The 23,285-nt window shown below is 44.4% G+C and overlaps 1 protein-coding gene across 2 annotated transcripts; it reads right to left on the reverse strand.

The window, feature by feature from the left end:
* Nucleotides 1–15,764: 15,764 nt before the first annotated feature.
* On the reverse strand, nt 15,765–22,667 carry Decr2 (2,4-dienoyl-CoA reductase 2). 2 transcript variants are annotated; one of them, XM_036198194.1, is made up of 9 exons: nt 22,286–22,667; nt 21,356–21,424; nt 20,186–20,237; nt 19,407–19,542; nt 17,843–17,967; nt 17,678–17,771; nt 17,427–17,531; nt 16,697–16,914; nt 15,765–16,334 (listed from the first exon to the last, which is right to left on the reverse strand). In XM_036198194.1, the coding sequence occupies exons 1-8, from the start codon at nt 22,363–22,365 to the stop codon at nt 16,697–16,699; spliced, it is 879 nt and encodes a 292-aa protein (XP_036054087.1). In that variant the 5' UTR covers nt 22,366–22,667; the 3' UTR covers nt 15,765–16,334. The 2 variants fall into 2 exon arrangements, with proteins under 2 accessions (XP_036054087.1, XP_036054085.1); XM_036198192.1 differs by having other exon boundaries at nt 15,765–16,914.
* Between the last annotated feature and the right edge of the window lie 618 nt (nt 22,668–23,285).

The raw sequence follows: 23,285 nt of genomic DNA on the forward strand, positions 1-23,285 counted from the left end.
GACAGCAGTAGGTTCTTACCATATAGCTCTGGTGGGTACTGGACTGCAGATGCAACTACCTGTCTTATTTGGAGGATCTGGGGTGGGTAGACATTAATGTTTTGGAGATTCGTTCTTGCTCACATTTGCATTGGGAAGAGAGATTATTCTGAATACTGTGTGTACTGGCTGGTTTTGTGTGTCAATTTGACATAAGCTGGAGTCATCAGAGGGGATGGAACTTCAGTTGAGGAAATGCCTCCATGAGATCCAGCTGCAAGGCATTTTCTCATTTAGTGATTAATAGGGGAGGGTGTAGCTGTAAGTTTCTCTGGTCTCACCCAGGCCCCGTGGTCCTGTGTTTCTCCAGCCCCGCAGCTACTTATAAAATAATTACACAGAGGCTCGTATTAATTACCATTTTTATAGCCTAATGGCTTGCTAGCTAGCGCTTACAACTTAACTCAACCCTTTCTGTTAATATGTTGCCACATGGCAGTGACGTTACCAGTCTGCTGGCATCTGTTGCTCCTTGGGTGGCAGGCTGGCGTCTCTCCCCACTGTGCCCTTCTTTCTGTATCTCTGCTTGAATTTCCAGAATGGCTCTAAGCTTTCTTGCCATAGGCCAAAACAGCTTTTTTCATTATCCAATGGGAGCCATACATATTCACAGCACACAGAAAGACATCCCACAGCAGGAGGGCCCAGCCCATGGTGCATGGTACCATCCGTGGGCTGGTGGTCCTGGGTTCTATAAAAAAGTGGGCTGAGCAAGCTGGAGCAAGCAAGCTGGTAAGCAGCACCCCTCTCTGGCTTCTGCATCAGCTTCTGCCTCTAGGTTCCAGCCCTGCTTGAGTTCCTGTTCTGACTTCCTTAGATTATAAACCCTTTTCTCCCCAAATTGCTTTTTGGTCATGGCGTTTCATCACAGCAATAGAAACTTTAACCAAGACGCTGTGGGAAGGAGAACATGGGGGCATAGGAATAAATGGAGAGAAATAAACTAGTAGAGGCACCTTGCAAAATAAGATGTCGCAGGCCTAGACTGAAATACTTAGAATGTGAAATTATCAGCTGCCTCGCTGGGCACAATTAAGCACGCCTGTAATCCTGTCTGTCTGTCTGTCTGTCTATCTTCCTCCAACCCCTGTGTGCCATGAGGTAAGAGCCTCTTCTGCTGCTGTGGCCTGAACCCTCTGAAAACATAACCCCACCTCTTCCTGTCCTTACATTGTTCCTGTGAAGTATTCTCACAGCAGTGAGAAAAAGTAACTACTGGGACACTGTGGTGGTCTGAATGAGACTGGCCCCCATAGGCTCATAGGTTTGAATACTTGAGCCAGGGTTGGTGGAACTGTTTGGGAAGGATTAGGAGGTGTGGCCTTGTGGGCGGGGCTGTGCCTCTCTGTCTCGTTGTTGTGCCTCCAGACATAAGCTCTCACTACTGCTTCAGCGTCAGGCCTGCTGCCGTGCTCCCTCCCATGGCGGCCATGGACTCTAACCCTCTAAAACTGTGAACCCCAAATTAAATAATTTCTTTTATAAGTTGCCTTGTCCTCGGTATTTTAGTACAGCAATGAAAAGTAAGACAGGTGTGTACCTTGTTTTTCTATTTTATTTATGCCTACATTGAGAAAACTCATCTAGGTGTTCATTATAAATGCCTTTCTTCTTGGGAGGTGGTGGGATGGCTCAGTGGGTAAGAGTACTTGCCACCAAACTTGACAACCTGTGTTAACTCCCCATGACCACGTAGTGCAAGAAAAGAACTGACACCTACCTGCAAGGTGTCCTCAGACCTCTATACACACGTGTGTGCACATACACAGAACACACATACACACATACACAGACACACGTGTGTGCACATACACAGAACACACAAGATAAATAAATGTAATTTTAGACTGTCATTAGGCAGAGGTAGGTAGGTCTCTATGAGTCTGAGGCAGGCCTGGTTGACATAGCAAATTTTAGACAAGGCAAGACTATGTAGTGAGTCTCTGTCCCAAAAACCCCCAAAAAAGTAAGTTTTATGGTTTTTGTTTGTTTTTTTTTTGTTGTTGTTGTTTTTTGAGACAGAGTCTCTCTATATAATCTTGATGGTATGTAAACCAGACTAGTTTACAGAGATCTGCCTGCCTCTTAAAATACATACATACATATATAATTATAAAAAATATCCTCCTTGGATCTACCAAATTTATCAAGAAGTAAGAGCAGAGCTTGGGGTATATTCAGTGGTAGAGAGTATCCTTAGCATGTATAGAGCTCTGTGTTCAGTCACCAACAACATACACACAAGTAAAAAGCCGGCATATGTCCTACACTTATAGCATGACATTCTTTACTGCAGAATGTTTTCAGGGCTGTTGACATATCAGAATTCTATATATGTGCAGCTTACCACATGTTATTCATATCTCTGTAAGACTATAGACAAATGATGCCTGGCATGAGTAAGTTGTGTGTGTGTTTACATGCTACATGTGTGTGTGTTTACATGCTACATAAATGTTGGTACCTCAAAAGTCCAGAAGAAGATGTAGGAACCACCTGACATGGGCACTGGAAACTGAACTCAGGTCCTCTGAAAGAGCAGCAAGTACTTACTCTTAACCACTTAACCATTTCTCCAACCTGAAATATTTTTATTGTAGTGGGTAGCCATCCCAGCCTTGGCCTGGAAGTTCTAACCCCCTTTGAGGCTTTGGTAATGGTCACGCCCACAAGGTAGGGCTGAGGGAGGAAGCTGAAGACCCAGGATCGAGAGGAGAGTTCTCTCTTGGTTCTGGGACCCTGGACGCTGGAGGTAGACCGAGCAGAGTTCTCCAGCGAACACCGCCGGAATGTGCCATACCTTTGCCAGACCCTGCAACCTATCCCTTCATTTGTAAGTTACCCCACAAAATAAACCTCCCTTTTAATTACATGGAGTGGCCTTAATAATTTCACCAATATTTTATAACTTTGACATTGTGTATTTGACTAGCAAACTTAGTGAGAAGTCAATCTTAGGATTATATGACACACCCTTGGGGCCCTCAGCAGTCAAGGCCACAGAGCCTGCCATGTTTACTGATATTTTATTTAGTGGGAAGGATTTTTTTTCTCACCTTCGAATTTGGCTAAGTACATTCCTTTGAGTAAAAATAGAGCGTGAGTTTGTAAGGCAGGGTTTAATTCCTCCTGACTCAGCCCGAGAAGTGGATGATTTTCTTATTTTAACATCTCATGCTGAAGTTGCTCACACCTGCCCCTATCTGGGATGACAGCAGCTCCAGCCTCCACAGTTCCCACCCACCTCAGCCTCCCCTCCCTCAGCACCCTTGCCCACACACACAGCCTGGGGCAGAATTGCCTGCAGGAGAGGTGTATCCCCCAGATCAGAATTTCCTCTCTATAGCACCCGTCAGTTTCTGCCTTGGCTCAAGGATGTTACCATCCTCCTCATTGTCCAAACACCATGTAATTACATGTGGAAGAACTCTAAATTAATTCTTTTTGTTTGGTTGGTTTTTTGTTTTTTTTTTTAAGCAGAGTCTTGCTATGTAGCCCTGACTGGCATGGTACTCTATATTTAGCTCAGATTGGCCTCAAATTTATAGCAATCTTCCTGAGTCTCCCAAATTCTGGGAATAAAGGCACCACCATATCTCACTTCAAAGTCAAATATATATATATATATATATATAGATATAGATATAGATATAGATATAGATATTGTATGTGTGTATTATTTATATATTATATATATATATATATATATTTATTTTTTTTTTTTTTTTTTTTTTTTAAACAGACAAGGTCTCAGGTAGCCCAGCTTGGCCTTGAACTGGCTATGTGGCTGAGAATAATCTTGAACTCATGATCCTACTTCCTCTTTTGAAGTTCTAGATCACAAGTACGTACTGCCATGTCCAGCCATATTTTCTGTTTGTTTTTGAACAGTCTCTTACTCTAGCTCAAGCTGGTCTTTAAATCTTGGCATTACCTCAGCCTCCTGGGTGATGAGACTGCTGTTATGGACCACCATGCTCAGCAATTCTTTGTGTTTTGAGCAAATGTTCCTCCTACCTTCTTTGGCTGCCATCTCACGAAGGCACTTTGGATTTCCAAGCTTCCTTGGCACCAGAGAAGGGGAACTGAGATCCATATGGTCATAAGAAAGCCTGCAGAAGGAACAATGTATCTCCTCAGAGTTATGGCATACCTTGTCAAGTGCCAGTGTGTCTGGGGTCTGACTCAGTCTCTTTCCTCCCAGGCCTGGAGCGCTGAATCCTACACCTTCCCTGAGCACTGGCTTGTACAGGTCTAGGAGCTAGGAAAGGACCCGGGGATCTCCTTAGATCTATGGGACCAGAGTATATCTGTCTGCATCCAAGTGAAAGCCTGATGTGTTCTTCAGACAGCGCCTCAAGGACCACACCCAGATGACAACCGGACAACTGGAGCCAGCCTGGGAAGTACTGACCTAGGTCCACTTGTCCAGCGTTCTAGAAGATATTGCTGTGCACCCAAAAGCTCAGCACAGAGCCAGAGGCAGACAAGATGCCTACCTGTACATCTATTGGAAAACGTCACCAGGACAAAGCAGCTTTAATCTATCCCACGGGAGAAGGATGAAATGATGTAGTGTTAGTCCCACCAGGCAAGAATAAACACACTACCACAGTTTTGGGCCAAATTTGAAGCAAGCATTATTAAGTACTGTCTGAGGGATGCTGGCCAGGTCCATACCCAGGATTCCCAGAGTAGGCAGCAAATTACATTAGTCAGGGGCTTTTTTTTTAAGATTTATTTATTTATTATGTATACAGAAGAGAGCACCAGATCTCATTACAGATGGTTATGAGCCACCATGTTGGTGCTGAGAATTGAACTCAGGACCTCTGGAAGAGCAGTCGGTGCTCTTAACCTCTAAGCCATCTCTCCAGCCCCAGTCAGGGGCTTATAAAGGCAAACCCCACAAGGCTACATTTGTCCTGCTTTCATCCAATCAGGGGCAAGCAGACATCCTGACGTACTTCCTGCCTACATACCTCCTACCTACCTGTGATCAACACATCCTGTGCAGTTGGGTAAACCAAGCATGTTTACAGAAGCCAAAACATCTTACATGAACAGCCTCCAGCATTCCAGGAAGTTATCTGTTATTGGGCAAGTGTGGCTTACGGGTTATAAGCATTTTTCTTTTATAGATCTCTTAAGTATAGTAATTTAAACTTAAAACATAACTTTAGCTGTCCCATTAGCTGTTAGAGGAATATCTGCTGGCCTTAAAATGTTACGACTAGCCAGGCTGCGGTGGCACACACCTTTAATCCCAGCACTGGGGAGACAGAGCCAGGCAGATCTCTGTGAGTCCAAGGCCAGCCTGGTCTATAGCGTGAGATCCAGGATAGGCACCAAAACTACAGAGAGAAACCCTGTCTCAAAAAACCAAAAAAGAAAGTAAGTTATGGCCAATCTGGCTTTCTAGAAAATTCATTTCGAGGGCTGGAGAGATGGCTCAGAGGTTAACAACACTGGCTACTCTTCCAGAGGTCCTGAGTTCAAGTCCCACCAACCACATGGTGGCTCACAACCATCTGTAATGAGATCTCATTACAGATAGTTCCCTCTTCTGGTCTGCAGGCATACATGCAAGCAGAACACTGTATACATAATAAACAAATAAATCTTTAAAAAGAAAATATCATTTCATCTTGTCTCCCCTTCACTCAGTCAGTGAGCCCTCATGGACACAGGCAGAGAAGATAATAAGCCGTGACCAGAGGCACCAATACTCTCTATCGAGGCGAGGCTCCCACACTCTGGGTCCCTAACTCTTGGTCCTACAGTGCCTGATTGATGGATATAAAAATGTTGAGGGCTGGAGAGATGGCACCACAGTTGAGAGCACTGGCTGCAGGATCCTCCCTCCAGCGCTTCTGTAGATACGAGCAGTCAGCCAGAGCCTTTCAGATGAGTCAAGACTTCAGACAACATTGAGACAAGGTGTCTGTGGTCATCGGCGCAACAGATGGAGAGGTGAAAGCCATGTGATGAGTGGAAGAGCAGGATTAAATAGAGGAAATATTAATTAAGCAGTCTGTAAACTCTGCCATCTGTGAATAAGATTGGCAAATTTTAGTATAATGACTTCCAAGCTGAGAAATAGTTTTTGTATTTAAATAGGTATGCTCATTTCAACATTCTTCATTAATAAGATGTAGTTCAATGTCAAATAATAATAATAATAATAATAATAATAATAATAATAATAATAGGAAGAAGGAGGAGGAGGAGGAGGAGAAGAAGGAGGAGGAGGAGAAGAAGAAGAAGAAGAAGAAGAAGAAGAAGAAGAAGAAGAAGAAGAAGAAGAAGAAGAAGAAGAAGAAGAAGAAGAAGAAGAAGAAGGAGAAGAAGAAGAAGGAGAAACACTGTTGCTCTTTCAAATGACCTGGGTCCAATTCCTAGCACCCACATGGCAGTTCACTGCAACTCCAATACCAGGGAATCTGATGCTCTCTTCTGGCCTCTGTAGGCATTACATATCCATGGTGCACAAACACATTCAGGCAACATGTTCATACACAAAAAATAACTAAAACCTCAAAAAATGTAATGTTGAAGTGAAGAGGTCACCTTCAGGGGCCAGTGAGATGGCTCACAACCAAGTTTGATCTCTGAAACTCACACAAAGAAAGGAGGGGACTGACAGCACGCTGTTGTGGGGTATTTGTTTGTTTGTTTGGTTGGTTTTTTTCTTTTTTCTTTTTGTTTTTTTGGAGCTGAGGATCGAACCCAGGGCCTTGGGCTTGCTAGGCAGGTGCTCTACCACTGAGCTAAATCCTCAACCCATGTTGTGGGATATTTGTATACTATGTGAAGGTGAATTGCTGTGATTGGTTTAATAAAGAGCCGAACGTCCAATGGCTAGGCAGGAGGTATAGGTGAGACTTCCAGGCAGAGAGAGAGGAAGTGGGAGATGAATCTAGGTTCGAGAGAGATGCCAGAGAACATAGGGAGGAAACAGGGGATGCAAGATGGAAGAGAGGTAATGCCACATAATAGAATGTAGATTAATACAAATGTATTAATTTAAGTTATAAGAGCTAGTTAGGAACATGCCCATGCTATAGGCTGAGCTTTCATCATTAGTAAGAAGTCTCCGTGTCATTATTAGGGAGCTGGCTGGCGGAACAGTTGTCCTCTGACCTCCACATACATGTGTGCTCCCTTCCCCACATCATGCACATGCAGTAACATGGGCCAGCAAGATGGCTCAGTAGGAAAAGCCCACCAAGCTTATCTCCTGAATTCAATCCACAGGACCCACATGGTGGAAGGAGAAAACCAAGTCTCGAAATTTGTCCTCTGATCTCCACGTGAGCATCATGACACATGTGAACCCACACATATACATGCAAATAAATAGCATAAATCTTAAAAAAAAAATCAGAGAGGTCATCTTCACCCTGTTGCCGATGCTTCAGTGGTGTGGCCCCGCCCTCATAGACAGAGAGGAAGACCCAGTGCTTGGGAAAATCCCCCAGTGAGAAAAGTGGATTCTGGTGCCAGATCTTGTAGCACATGTAAGCCACAGCTGGGTGCTCCAAGTTACCAAGGCAACAGAAATCAGTGGAAAGGAACCCCTCCAAATTAACAGTTTATTTTGGGCAATTCTAAGGTTTTCGTTTTCCGTATAGGCAAAGATAAACACACCCAGACCTTCATTTGTTGTATGTGGACAAGAAATCGCCTGTATGGCTCAAACCAAGGAACAGGATGAATGAATACAGACTCATTTATTCCTTTAACACATACAACCCAAAGCATTTTGGGTTTTTTGTTTGTTTGTTTGTTGGTTGGTTGGTTTGTTTTTGCTTTTTCAAGACAGGGTTTCTCTGTGTAGCCCTGGCTGTCCTGGAACTCTCTCTGTAGACCAGGCTCACCTTGAATTCACAGGGATCCACCTGCCTCTGTTTCCCAAAGGTTGAGATTAAAAGTGTGTGTGCCCCCCCCAACCCTGGCCACACACACACATTTTGTCCATTTTAAGACAGGTTCTTAATCAGACTGCAACCCACAGAACCAGGGAGACTATATAACAGGGGGGACCCTAGGATGACTGTGGCTTATAATAAGTTTTGGTTTTACTCAATTACTGGGCAAGCTTCAATCAAATATTTCACTATTAGGATAAGATTTTATACTGTATCAAGCTGATAATAGAAAAATAAGTAAATAAAAATGGGGGGGGAGGCAAAAAAAAAAAAAAAGACAGATTCTTAACTATGTATCCCTAGAGGCCAATAGTCAATTTGTAGCCAAGCTGGCCTTGAACTTGTGGCAGCCATGCTAGTTCCAGGACAGCCAGGGCCACACAGAGAGACTCTGTCTCGGAAAAACCAAAACTAAAACCAAAACAACAACAAAAACCATGAACTAATTAATTGTGTATTTAGAACATACATGATAGCAAAATCTTATAATCCTGGGACAAGGAGACTGAGGAAGAAGAATCATGAATTCAAGGCTAGCCTAGACTACATTGCAAGACCCCTTCTCAAAAAAACTAGATTTCCCTGAAAGGAAGGCTCTGTAATTGTCTTGTACTGGGGACCATCCAACGCCTGAGGGACAGTGGGCAAGTGCTCTGCCTGCACCTCATGCCCAACTCGGGAAGGATAATTTTTATGTGAACTAGGTCAGAAAGTTTTCTAAAATGCCCTGGGTTCATTTCCCTAACAACACACACACACACACACACACACACACACACACACACACACACACACACAGAGAGAGAGAGAGCAGAAAATGTTTCATCCTTTGAAACTATGCATAAAACAGAACAAGGCAGAGAGGTGCAAACCCCCACGTCTTTATGAACATTTGAGGAACAGATACAACATTTAACTGCATAGGACACTTGAAATGCTTCTGGCAGCCAGGCCTACTTGTAAAGGCCAATAAATACCCAACTGAGGCTAAGGTACAAGAATTACAAGTTCGAGGCCAGTCTAGATCACTTAGTGAGAGTCTATCTCAAAACAAGAAGTAAAAAGAGACCTTGGGGCATTGGAGAGATGGCTCAGTGGTTATATGCAGTGTTCGACCCAGATTTGATCCCCTGCATCTACATGGTGGTCATAACTACATCTGTAACTCCAGTTCCAGAGGATCCAATGTCCTCTTCTGTCCTCTATGGATACCAGGCATGCACATAATGCACATAAATACATAAATACATTCAGGCAAAACTCTCTCTCTCTCTCTCTCTCTCTCTCTCTCTCTCTCTCTCTCTCTCTCTCGCGCGCGCGCGCGCGCGCGCGCGCGTTCGTATATACATACGTGATCAAATTAAGAGCTGAGGAGGAGCTAAGCAGTAGTATGCTTGCCTAGCAGGTGTAAGTCTCTAGGTTCAATCCCTAGTACCCCGAAATAATAAAATTCTCCTGGAATTTTATTTTTGTCTTTAAGATGGTTGTGTTGTTGATCTGTCTCACTCTGAAGCCCAGGCTGCCTTTAAATGCACCATCCTCCTAATTCAGGTTCCTAAGTGCTGGGCCTGCAGGTGCACGCCATACTGTTAAGGGGGTTTCAGAGATTGTTGACATGATTGGAGATAATGTAGCTCTTCACCAATTGCTATGTTGTAAAATATTTCCACAGAATGATAGCCAGGTCCACAAGCTAGACAGAGTATGCTGGAGCTAACACCACTAGAAACCTGGCCTCCTCAACCTACTGTCTGCTTTTCTGTCCTCCTCCATAGAAAAACAACACTTGCTGAGGATGCCTGTGTCTAGAGAAGTTTCCATGGCTATCCTAGGCCTGCAGGCCAACAGACCAAGCAAGTGCAGTCAGTTTCTCTGAGCCAAACTGACCTCCACATGCAGACAATTTACTCTATCTATAGAAAATGGTCTGGCCAGGTGTGGTGCTGGTGCACGCCTGTAATTCCAGCACTCGGGAGGCAGAGGCAGGTGGATCTCTGTGAGTTCGAGGCCAGTCTGGTCTACAGAGTGAGTTCCAGGATAGCAGGACTGTTTTACAGAGAAACTTTGTCCTTTTTTTTGGAATTTTTTTCCACTTTTTAAAATTTATTTTCTATTATCAGCTTGGTACAGTATAAATTCTTATCCTAATTGTGAAATGTTTCACTGAGGCTTGCCCAGTAAGTGAGTAAAACCAAATCTTACTATAAACTACCATCATCCTAGGGTCCCCCTTGCTATATAGTCTTCCTGGTTCTGTGGGTTGCAGTTTGGTTGTTCTTTGCTTTATATCTAGAATCCACTTACGAGTGAGTACATACCATGTTTGTCCTTCTGGGTTTGGGTTACCTCACTCAGGATGATATTTTCTAGTTCCATCCATTTGCCTGAAAATTTCATGCTGTCATTGGTTTTCTCTGCTGAGTAAGTACTCCATTGTGTATATGTACCACATTTGAAAAGAAAGAAAGGAAGGAAGGGAGGAAGGAAGGAAGGAAAGAAAAGAAAATGGTCTGACCCAAGAGGTGGTAGTGCATGCCTTTAATCCCAGCACTTGGCAGATCTCTGAGTTCGAGGCCAATCTAGTCTGCAAAGTGAGTTCCAGGACAGCCAGGGCTACACAGAGAAACCCTGTCTTGAAAAACCAAAAGAAAAAGAAAAGGAGAAAAGAAAATGATCTGGCTTTACAGAACCTGCTTCTGAAGTCTGCCCCATTGGAGGAAAACTCACTAAAGAGCTGTAGGACAGGGCCTTTATAGTTTTCTGTTTAGATAGATGTGAACCCACACATACACACACACACACACACACACTCCTTTAATAATACCAACACTTGGAAGGGAGATGCAGGCAGGTCTGCAGACTTAGTTACAGGCCAGCCAGGGCTACACAGAGTCCTTATCTAAAAACAAACAAACAAACAAACAAACAAACAAACAAACAAATAAATTTAGGGATAGAGAGGTGGCTCTGTAGTTAAGAGTACATACTACAGAAGGCCTGAGTTCAATTCCCAGCACCCACATTAGGTTGCTTTACCACGGCCTGTAACTCCAGATCCAAGAGTTCTGTCATCTCTTTTGCACACACATATGCACATGTCTTAAAATTTAAAACATTTAATTTATTTGTTGTTTGTATGTGTATGTGTGCATGGGCATGTGTATACCAGCGAATGTGTGGAGGTCAGAGGTTATGGAATGTCAGTTCCCCACTTCAGGTTTACATGGTTTACAAGGATCAAGCTCAAGTCATGCATTTGTAGTTAGTTCTTTACCAGTTGAGCCAATATTTTGAAAGGTTTATGAAATTTTACCCTGTAGTAAGTATTTTATACCATTAGGCCAGATTACTCCTTTTCTTGGTAGTTATTTTCCGGATGGTTCTCCCTTCTTTTTTCTGTTTCATTTGTCCAAAGGTGTTTAGATTCCTCAGTTGGATGTTTTTCTTTCCCTGGAAAGACAAATACAGAACCCTGCCCCGACGATAATTTGGTGAGTTTTTCCTTTTCTGTAGGTTGAATCACCACATTAGTTGATGAACTATCATCACCTTTCCTAATCCAGGGGTCTCTCCTGTTTAAATCAAATCTTTATCAATACTGATGGTATCCATAGCTTTTCTGCTCTTGTGGAAACAAAAGCAAAACTTCTTCCCAATGTAACACATATCCTGGTTTCCATTCTGAGGTCAACAGATCTTTAAAGCATGCAGGCTAATTTAGTTCAGTGTTTTTTTGTTTTGTTTTGTTTTGTTTTGTTTCTTTTCTATTATTCAATATCTCTCCACAACTGCAGTTCCCTTTTCATTAGCATTTAAAAAATTTTAAGTCAGCGGGGTGGTGGTGGTGGCACAAGCCTGTAATCCCAGCACTCGGGAGGCAGAGGCAGGTGGATCTCTGTGAGTTCGAGGCCAGCATGGTCTACAAAGCTAGTCCAGGACAGACTCCAAAGCTACAGAGAAACCTTATCTAGAAAACAAAACAAAAAAAAAAAAAAAAATTAAAGCCAGGTTGGGGATTTAGCTCAGTGGTAGAGTGCTTGCCTAGCAAGCACAAGGCCCTGGGTTCGATCCTCAGCTCAAAACAAACAAACAAACAAATAAATAAATAATTTAAAGTCAATAAAGCATTGAAGCATTGTGCAATTTATATTAGGGGTCATTATTACCCCTTTTTATTTACCAAGCATTTCTTTTAAAGTGTGATTAGATCTTTCTTTAATTGCTTGTCCTGTAGGATTGTATGGTATACCTGTAATGTGTTTTATGTTGTAATATGCAAAAAACTGTTTCATTTTACTAGAGACATATGCTGAAGCATTTTCAGTCTTAATATATACAGGTATTCCCATGATGACCATAACTTCTAATAGATGTGTAATTACAGAATCAGCCTTTTCAGAACTCAAAGCAGTTGTCCATTGAAATCCTGAAGAGGTATCTATAGTATGGTATACATATTTTAGTTTTCCAAACTCTGTAAAATGAAACACATCCATTTGCCAAATTTCATTTCTTTGAGTACCTTTTGGGTTACTTCCTGCAGGTAGTGGTGTTTGGTTATACAAAGAACAAGTAGGACACTTCCTTATAATTTCCGTGGCTTGTTGCCAAGTGATGAAAAATCTTTTTCCAAACATTTGTTATTAACATGGTGTTCCTTATAAAATTTTGGGGCTTTTAGCAAATTTCCTACCAATAGCTGGTCAATTTTATCATTACTTTGTGCTAGAGGGCCTAGTAGACCCGTATGGGATCTGATATGTGTTATATACAAGGGATGATTTCTATTTCTGATTATTTCTTGTAATTGAATAAATAACAAGGTCAATTCTGAATCATCTGGAATAAGTTCAGCAGTTTTCATATGTAAAACAACATATTGAGAGTCAGTAACTATATCAAAAGGTTATGAAAATTTTAATAATACCACGAGAATAGCATATAATTTGATTTTTGAGCAGAATCATAAGGGCTTTGAGCCACTTTACTTAAATTTCCTGATTTATAACCTGCCTCTCCTGATTTATTTGTATGAGTATAGAATGTAAGGGCTCCAGATATTAGAGCTCCCCGTATAATGTGAGAATGGACCCAATTGGTTGTGTGTGTGTGTGTGTGTGTGTGTGTGTGTGTGTGTGTGTGTTTGTGTGTGTGTGTGTGTTTATGAATTGAAGTCTCTTGCTTTGGGGATATTTTTTGTTAATCTCTCCCAAAAAATTACTGTAAGCTCTTTGTCAACGTTCATTTTTTTTGCCCATAAAGAGGAAATTTCAGCATTAGTAAAATGTACTACAATTTCTGTTGTTAATTCATGACATCTCGATTTTTCTTTTAGAATCAATTCAGAAACCTTTTCTATATAGGTCTTTAATTTTTTTTTGTTCTGTTTGTGTGACAAAAATATCCATTCTAGAATATTATCTTGTCTCTGCATAAGAATTCCAGAAGGAGAATTTTTTTTTAACCATTTGATAAAATAACTAGAATGCAATCAGGTTCTGGACTACCATGTGTACATCTTGTGATTTTCTTTACCAATTCTCTCTCAATCGTAGCTGTTAATTTTCTTGGACTATTTATGTCCTTGTCACCTTGTAAGGTTTGAAATAAATTACTTAGTTCTTGAGTTGTTATTCCAATTGTGGTGGTAGTTAGCAACTGTCTCTCTAAAGTAAGTCCTGGTTCTTTGGTCTTGTCCCAAGCATTCAAAGCTGCTGTAAGGCACAGGCCCAAGGTCTGATCTCAAATGTAATCTGTCTTTCCACATCAGCATAACAGCCCTCACCAAGGATTTGATCTTGGGAAATCTTATAACCTCTAACCCTACCTTGCTCTTCGATGGCCCTAGCTTTGTCTCTCCACCATGTATTCCACTGTAACTGAGAACCAGATTCCAATACTGCTGCAACTAAATCTTTCCAGCCTTGTGGAATAATTCTGAGTGGCTGATGAATTTAACAACTGCTTCACAAAAGGTGAATGCATACCATATAAAACTATTGCTTCTGTAGGATCCCAGTTAACTTCTGCATACCCTGGGGATACCTATCATCTGGTGTTCATTCTTGAATGGTAACTGTATAAACTAGGGTTGGTTTTCTAATAACCTTGGGATGCTCCCCTCTCACTTCATAATATAACGGTGAGGTTGGTTCTCCTCTAAATGCTGTTTATGAATATTGTTATTATCTGTTTCTAAAGATTTTATCTTATCAATCAAAATTGTATTAATCTCCTTAGTAATTATTTGTAAAGCTTACATATTATCAGTAGTAGCCTTTTCTAAGACTGGTATCTTATCAGTCAATTTCTCATATTTGGTAGTTATCAGACCACTTTTTTTTTTTCAGGATAAAATGTGAATTACCAGACTGCTAATAATTATGGCTAACATTATATAGATCCCAGCTAAGTTGTTTAACTCATTTATTTATTTTTTTCTATTTGCATCCTGTCCATAATAGCAGTGAATAGGGTCCGAATTCCCTGCATTGTGATACTGCCAATCTTCAACATGGGGAAGGTTTTTAAAATTTCCTTTCCTCTTACCTTTTTAAAACATTTATTCATTTATTTATTTAATAGCCTAGTTCACCGTTTAAAAGTTCCCAAGTATCTTATCAGCTGTGATGCTGCTCCTGGGAGGATTGGGCTGTGGTCTTCCCTGGAGGTGTGGGTTGTGTGAAGGTATTTAGATGTAGTGATGATGTTTGACCAGCAGGTGGAGGAGGTGCGGCACCAAGGTAGCTCAGGGTCAGCACCCTAAGCGAGTGCTCAAAGCAGCTGGACCACTCTACCCAGTGCTTGTGAGGAGCAGAACCCGTATGAGGGAGAGGGGGCGGCGGCACCCCGAGCGATGCTCAAGAACCAGAACTTGTCCCAGCGCCTGTGCAAGCCGAGCAGAACCGATTCGGCAGGACACCCGGTGGCTGCAAGCGCGGACCGGAGAGCGCGGGAACTCGGGAGGGGTGTGTGTGTCGAGGTGCAGGAGCCGGGGAGCTCCGGGCAGACCCGATCTAGGAGTCGTGGAGTGCCCCACTTCGGACACCAGATGACAAAATTTTCTTTATGGCTTATTAAAATGCAAAATCTCGTCCACAAATATTAAAAAACAAAAGAGGAACCTGAGCCAAATCACAAGCCACTGCTAAGAGCCTACGGGACTCGCTTCCCCTCTCGGAAAGGAAGGCTGCCTCTTCCTTGGTCATATCCATCACCAATGAAAACCCGCCTCTTGGATCAAAACTCCTATCAACTGGCTAGTGGACCAGAGACAGACTTCCCATAACAGAGGTGGCCACAGAGCCACATCTCCTCTGATCTGGAGTCCCTTGATAAGAAATCAGGAAGCTGTCAAGTGGTGCACAGTTTAATCCCAGCAGAGGCAGAGTATCTCTGAGTTCCAGGCCAGCCGGGTCTACGGAGCTAATTCCAGGACATCCAGGACTGTTACACACACAAACCCTGTCTTTAAAAAACAAAATAAAACAAACAAACAAAAACAAAAACAAAGCCAAGTGGTAGAGGATCAAGCCTATAATCCCAACACTCGGGAGGCAGAGGCAGGTGGATCTCTGTGAGTTCGAGGCCAGCCTGGGCTTCAGAGCAAGATCTAGGACAGGCTCCAAAGCTACACAGAGAAACCCTGCTAACAAATCAATCAATCAATCAATCAATCATCCATCAATCATCAATCAGGAAGCGGTGTCGCCTTGCTGCTGCCAGTGTAAGAAGGGCGTGAGCAGCAAACATGCTGAAGAAACAAAGAAAAAAGACAGGAAACACAACCCCCCATTTCAGTGATAGAATCAAACTTTTTCATTTTCTTTCTAGAGACTTACAAATTCCAACTCATAGATATTTTTATAGTAAAAAGATTATTTAAAAGAAAATGTAATTTACTGGCAAAAATCATAGGAACCCTTCAGATGAACAAGCATCAGGCGAGGCTCATGACCTGGTCCTGCCCACCTGCGATGTGGGCTTTGCAGAGGCAGAGCATGGAACCAGCTTGGTCCCCAGAAGAAGGACTAGACGGCTAGGATTTCCAAATTCACATTCAACGTTTCTGGTGTGACTATAGACCTCTGTGAGGAAGAAGGCATTTCCCAGGAAGAATACTGCCTCCTGGATACATTTTTAAAAAATACAATGTTTGTTTGTGTGACAAAAGATGTATCCTGAGGCAGAGGATGTAATTCGGTTGATACAGTGATGGTTTAACATGCATGTGACCTTCAACGCTGTAAAAAGTGGTGGCTCTTTTGTCATTTCAATACTCAGCAGGTAGAGACAGGAGAATCAGGTGTTCAAAATCATCTTCAGCTACACAGTGTTTGAACAGAGCCGGAGTTACATGCGATCCTATCTCAAAAGAGAAAAAGAAAAGAAAGAAAGAAAGAAAGAAAGAAAAGGAAACTTTGTATCCTGTCATCCGTTCCTGAATCTCAGCACTCCAGAGACTAAGGCCAGAGACTGCAAATTCAAGGCTGTATCCCTCCAATTGGCAAGAGACCAAGGTCACTGGGAAAACCTCAGTGGCAGGAGTCCACTTCCTTCATAGCCTTGGAGACTGTGTCTGTCCACTAGAGAGGGCCCCCTCTGTGCAACAGGGGCAGGGATGGTCCTCTGAAAACCTGACCCATAGTTCATAGCTGCTCCTGGCAGAGAAAAGACAGGAGCATTCAAGGACACAGGGACCCCAAGAAGTGGGAACAACTCATTACCTAGAGCTTCGCAGAGGAGGATTCAAACTCTACCAATTGACTGATGTCATTTGGGAATGTCATCCAGCTGCCACCATCAACCACCAACACAATCCCTGAGACATAGGAAGCCAGAGGGCTGGCCAGGTACAGTACGCTGTGGGCGATCTCTGTCTTGTTTCCAAGTCTTTGCACAGGGTTTGAAAGACGCTTTAATTTCAAACTGTCCTGGGGGCGCCCTGGAAGGCAATAGGAAGTCAGGACCCAGTATACTTTAATTTCAAACTGTCCTGGGGGCCCCCAGGAAGGCAATAGGATCCAGTAAGCCCAGTGTCCACTGCTGCCTCCCTCCAGCACTCCCCCGCCCAACCCCCGGCCCACATCTGGATAACTTCTTGACCGGAATAAGACAAAATGTTTGCTGTTGTTTTTTGTTTGTTTTTGTTTTCCAAAACAGGGTTTCTCTGTGAAGCTCTGGCTTTCCTGGAACTCACTCTGTAGACCAGGCTGACCTGGAACTCAGAGATCTACCATCCTCTGCCTCCCAAGTGCTGGGATCAAAGGTGTGTGCCACCACTGCCTAGCTGAAAACAGGTTTTTTTTTAGCTGAGGATTGAACCCAGGGCCTTGCGCTTGCTAGGCAAGCGCTCTACCACTGAGCTAAATCCCCAACCCCCAAAACAGAATATTTTAAGCCCTGCTACCATTTGAGAAGCTTTGATGGATGTCCCAAACTTCCAAAGAGACTCACTCAATCGCCGGATCCCCTCAGTGCCACTGATGGGACCAGGAGCCAGGCTGTTGACACGGATATTCCGGGGACCCCACTCCACAGCCAAGTGTCGCGTCATAGCATCTTCATGGAAGAAATACACATAGGAGGGGAAATCGTGAGGCTGTGCTACCTCTGGGTTACAGTGTCCACGGGTAGGGTCAAGTCCATGTGGAGATTATCAGCCTCCAGGGATAGTCAAGGGGATAATTCACAGGGAGCATCCATACCCACGGCTGCCTTGGCAGCGCCTGCGTGTAGCTGCAGCACCTGCCCCCGCATATTGAGAGTGGCGGTGATGTTCACAATCACTCCTCCATGGTCCTGAAACATACAAGGGACAACAGTGAGTGGGAAGCTACAGGAGGAAAGGCCCCTGCCAGGAGGATACCCACCCTGAAGAACTTCTCGTAAATCACACGAGACACATTGAAGGTGCCAATGGTGTCAATGTCGACCACAGTCTTGAAGGCGTTGAAAGACAAAGCACTGGCCGGGCATAAGAAGTTTCCAGCTGCACCTGGGGACCAGAAGGGGAAAGCTGATGGATGGGCTGCGGCACTGAGAAGACCGGGCTAATCCCGGTCAAGAGTACAAAAAGGAGCCTGATGTTCTGTGGGCTGTGAGAGTGTGGAGACCCTCAAAGCAGTCTAAGCTGGACAAGACAGGACTCAAAGCAGTTGAAATTCTTGGGCAACAGGCACAGGATAGAAGACGAGATGCCAACAAGTTAAGTCCTGGAACCAAGTATAAAGGCAGCACTTGGGGCAGAGGCAGAAGGATCAGGAGTTCAAGGTCATCATCATCAAGCACACAATAAGTTTGACCCCAGTCTAGCCTATAGGAGATTCTATCTCACAAAATAAATAGATAGATGATAGATAGATAGATAGATAGATAGATAGATAGATAGATAGATTTTATTTATTTTATTTTTTGGTGTTTGTGAATATGACCTTATTTGAAAGTAGTCTTTAGTGGGCATGGTGGCCCAAGCCTTTAGTCCTAGCACTTGGGATGCAGAGGCAGGGGGATCTCTAAGTTCAAGGCTAGCCTGATCTACAGAGTGAACTCCAGGACAGCCAGGGCTACACAGAGAAACCCTGTCTCAGGGAAAAAATATAGAGCCTTAATATATGATAATATCAATTATTCAGCAAATGTAACATATGAGTAATAGCAGATATTATGAAGTAGTTATATAGAATTCTGTTTTATCTACTTAATTATTCTGTAAGGCTACAAAATCAAATTTTTTCTGGGCCAATGAAAGTATCCAGGGCATTTTCCATGATGAGCTCCATTCCCAACTCTATTATTTTGAATTATTTGTTTGTTTATTTATTTAGAGACAGGTCACTATGTAACTCTGGCTGTCCTGGAACTTACCATGTAGACTAGGCTGGCCTCAAACTACAAGATCTGCTTGCCTTTGTCTCCTGTATGCTCAGATTAAAGGCACGTGCCACCACACCTGGGGAGGCAGCCTCATACTTATTTTAGTATTTATTTAGTACATGTATATGCGTGGTGTGTGCAGGTATGCAGATGCCATGGCATATGTGTGGGGGTCAGAGGACAACCTGTGGTAGTGGACTCACTCCTTCCATCATGTGGGTCCCAGGGCTCAAGTCTAAACTGCTGAGTCACCTCACCAGCCCACTTTTTAAAGTGGAAATTTCAGTCCACGAGAACACCCCTGAAGTGTGACTTAGTCATGTTCACAGGGCACCCAGCAGGGCTTAGGCTTTGCTGACCCGCCACTCGGAAAGAGCAGACTGCCCAAGACAGAGCCTGTAGCCTAGATTGTGCCTCTGGCAAATGAAAAGGTCATGACTGGGCCAGGACAAACACCTAGGCTCTCTGGCGCACCCCTACCCCCAGGAACAGAGTTCTGGAGCTTCCAAGCAGTACTATTGACCTATCAGATGGCTCTGGCCTCACTTACTGCTGACTCACAGTTAATGAGGATGTCGATTTTGCCAAACTCTTTCAGCGCCTGGTCCACAGCAGCCACGACAGCGGAGGGAACTCGAACATCCATAGATAGAGGGAGGCACCGTTTTCCGGTGGCAGCAACCAACTTTTCAGCAGCCTAGGCAGCAGAAAGAAAGAGGGTTGGTTGGCAGCCTCAGCCTGGAGAAGCAGTCCTTAGGACTCGGTGGAAATGATACATTACGTTAGGACCCCAAGTTTGCCTAGTGGATATTGATAAGACATCCTGAATTCTCTATAACTTGTCACCTGTCCCAGATCCCACCTTCTGCCTACCCTGTAGGCATTTTCCCGGACCTAGATGGGTGGGATGATGACCTTCACAATGCTCGTGATCTTACTGAATAATTCTGGAACCATATTACTTCTAAAAACATGACCCAATAACCAAACTTCCAAAAAGTCAAAAGGCCAGGCTTGGTGGTGCATGCCTTTAATCCCAGCACTCGGAAGGCGGAGCCAGGCAGATCTCTGAGTTAAGGTTAGCCTGGTCTACAGAGTGAGTTCCAGGAAAGGCGCAAAGCTACACAGAGAAATTCTGTCTCGAAAAACCAAAAAAAAAAAAAAAAAAAGAAAAGAAAAAGAAAGAAAAGAAAAAAACAAACAAGAAAGTCAAGAGTATCCATGAGGGTCCATTTTCACTGAGTTTCTCTACACAAGAAGAAACAGATTTTGGTGTTATTTGTCCCTGGGCCTCAGGACTCTTTCCCCACACAGGTTCCGAACCCCACAGCCTTCCTCACCGTGGACACTCTCGGCAGACTCCTGCTGACGATGACAGTGTGGCAGCCATGCCTACAAAACCAGAGAGCAGGCCTGAGAAGACAAGTAAGCACGCGCCCTGGGGCCTACCGGGACTACTCAAGAGGAAGTCGTGTCGTGTCCCGTCCCCATGTCGTGTCCCGTCCCGTCCCGTCCCGTCCCCCCCCCCCCCCCCCCGAGTTCCTTAGGCTGAGGCAGGAATCAAGGCTGAAACGGGACTGGCGTTAGGCAGAGGGGCTCAAGCAGGGCCGAGCAACTCTAGGACTTCTGGTTGCCCTGGTTGCCCACTCCTGGGTTTCTGTGATGTGTCTCTGGGGTGGGGTATTCTGGCCCAGATACTGTGTACGTGGCAGAGAGGGTGTGGTGGGCAACTGGAGACAATCCCAGGGTCTGCTGGAGCACAGGAATGAAGGATAGAGAGCCCATTTTGAGAGAGGGAGCCTCATGGTGACAACAATGGACAGGTTCCACCAAAACTACACTACCTCGGGAGAGATGGCTCAGAGGTTGAGAACACTGACTGCTCTTCCAGAGGTCCTAAGTTCAATTCCCAGCAACCACATGGTGGCTCACAACCATCTGTGGTGAGATGTGGTGCCCTCTTCTGGCCTGCAGGCAGAACACTGTATACATGATGAATGAATGAATCTTTAAATAAATAAAAAAAAACAAAAAACTACACTAACTCATCCAGCCATCATGATTAGATAAAACACAGGACTTTGTTCTACCAAGAAGAAATTGCTTAAGGCCACTAGCTTGGAACAATATAGTCTACTACCTAGAGCCAAAGTCAGTTCTTGTGGGGTTCACCTCAGATTGTGAAAAGTAGAGTATTGGGGAGAACTAGAGAAGGTTCTTCTACCTCTGCCTCAGCCTAACTCTGACCCTCCGCTAGCTTCAGCAGCAAGTTGCTAACCCTCTCATGATGCCACAAGACCTGTGTTCCCAGAGACACTCTTCCCCACTGTAGCAGCCCCTCACAACCTATGAAGCTCTGAGGCCAGTCACACAGACTCACCTACCTCTAGGAGACCCCAAAGGTCCTGTCTTTCCCAACCCCAGGGCAGCATCCAACCATTCCCCAAAATTCATTAGGGTCCAGCCAAAGGAAAGTAAGGTGGTAGGGAGAGTCCCAGAGCAGTGTGTACCTCATGAAAATCTCAGCGATCCGGAAGCCAATACCAGAACCACCACCTGTGATAAAGGCCACCTTGTCCCTTCAAAACAGGAAAATGTAGTCATCTTTTAAAAATATTTTTTATTTTATCTCAGTAAGTGTTTCCCCCTGGTTGAGTCCTCTGAAAGAGCAGTACGTGCTCTGAACCACTGAGCATCCTTCTAGTCCCTAGAATCTACTTTAAAACCAATGTTTTAGCCTGGTGGGGGATGCATGTGGGTAACTACAGCCCCAGGAATTACTTAAGAGTTACATAGTGAGTTTCAGGACAGCCTAAATTACATAAGATTCTGTCTCAATAAATAAATCGCTGGCCAGGCAGTGGTGACACATGCCTTTAATCCCAGCACTCGAGAGGCAGAGGCAGGCGGATCTCTGTGAATTCGAGGCCAGCCTGGTCTACAGAGAGAGTTTCAGATAGCCAGGTCTACAGAGAGAAACCCTGTCTCGAAAAACCAAAACTAAATAAATAAGTAAATAAACAAATCACTGTTAACAGAGGGTAAATAGGTGGCCTAAGGGAGACTTTGATCCCATGAACTTTCACCCAGTGTGTCTGTGAAAGAAAATATGTTCATGCAGAGGATGGAACCCAATGGGTTTGCTAGACACAAATCCCCAGACATAAAAATGCAATCTTTAAAGTCTGTTATTATTGGGCTTCCTAGAAGTTCAGACTATTTAACCTAAAATGCTCTGTGTAGTAAGGTCTCAAATGAGAGGTTTTCAAATCAAACAAGCTTCCTTCCTCAGTCCTTCATCCGATCCTTCCAGAACCCCAAGAAACTTCAGGTCTACGATCGCCCAGGAGCAGAGTACTGAGCACCCGTTCAGCAGCAGATCCGTTCTGAACCCTGTTCCCCAACCCCGGATCTCTCCCTTGTTCCCTGCTTTAGCTCACTGAAGAAGGTCCGGGCAGAAGAGGTGGTGGTATTCAGAAAGACAATCGTCCTCCTCAACGTCGGGCGGCTGCTGGTCCATGACGCTGTGTGCGGGCCGCAGTGAGGACACTAAAACTGGGAACCAGACCCTACTACCTTTCCAAAGCTGCGCACAGCGTTCTGCGGCTGCTCGCTCTGCCCAGAAACATCCAGGACCAAGAGTTCCATCCCCCACGCCACCCTGCCCACCACTCTCAGCAGGGAGGCCCCACCCTTAAGGCGGTGCCTCTTCCCTTCCACGCCTTCCTATCACACTCAGTCGGCGACTCTCCGCCCTCCAGCTCTTCCCATTCTACCCCTCGGGCACTCCACCCATGGTGGCGCACGGCCTGCTGGGACTGCAAGAGGGAGGAGGCGCTGGCGCAGACGCAGAGCCATACTCCCGCCTGTGATACCCCTGAGTCCTTTCCCCGTTGGATGTAGGTGCGGTCACTTAATCCAAGTACCCAGGCTGGCCAGACAGTGTCCTATCAGCTTGGACACTCCCTCCCAGTGCAAGAGGATCGGGAGTTTGCAAAGCCAATAGCTCCCTCGCGTGGCTAGCCCGGGTGAAAAAAAATTCCCAGAGTGGCCCTCTTCGTGGCTCGCAAGGATCACCGCACTTAATCCAGATTCTCCTGAAGCTGCCGTTTCAGGAGGCTGAGAACCCAGGAGTGGGTTCCGTCGTCAAGCTGTTAAAAAGTGAAATGACTTGTCGATTAGCCTCAGAAGCGGTCATGTGTATCAGCTGTGTATCAGTGCCAGCCACTTCAGGATCCCGGGTGAGATGTGATTCACATGTATCAACGTGAAAATAAAAGGCGTCAGGCAGCGGTCGCCGTCACAGACCACATCAGGTCAAGAGTAAAGACTACTCTCCGGTGCCTGGGTTGCATTGAGGGAAAGATGAAAAGTAGGTCCTGGAGTGTAAGCCTCCGCTGTTCCGACCTCAGACCTGACACACATTACCCACAAAGACTG

This window comes from Onychomys torridus, chromosome 8 (genome assembly GCF_903995425.1).
Source record: "Onychomys torridus chromosome 8, mOncTor1.1, whole genome shotgun sequence".
Taxonomy (NCBI): Eukaryota; Metazoa; Chordata; class Mammalia; order Rodentia; family Cricetidae; genus Onychomys; species Onychomys torridus.

Bases quoted from the DNA above. Each gene is read 5' to 3' on its own strand.
- Decr2 (XM_036198194.1), bottom strand. From the start codon at position 22,365: ATGGACCAGCAGCCGCCCGACGTTGAGGAGGACGATTGTCTTTCTGAA. The intron at 17,968-19,406 runs GTGAGTCAGCAG...TCTGGTCCCCAG, and splicing joins AATCGACATCCTCATTAACT to GTGCAGCTGGAAACTTCTTA. The intron at 17,532-17,677 runs GTATGGATGCTC...TCTTCCATGAAG, and splicing joins CGCTGCCAAGGCAGCCGTGG to ATGCTATGACGCGACACTTG.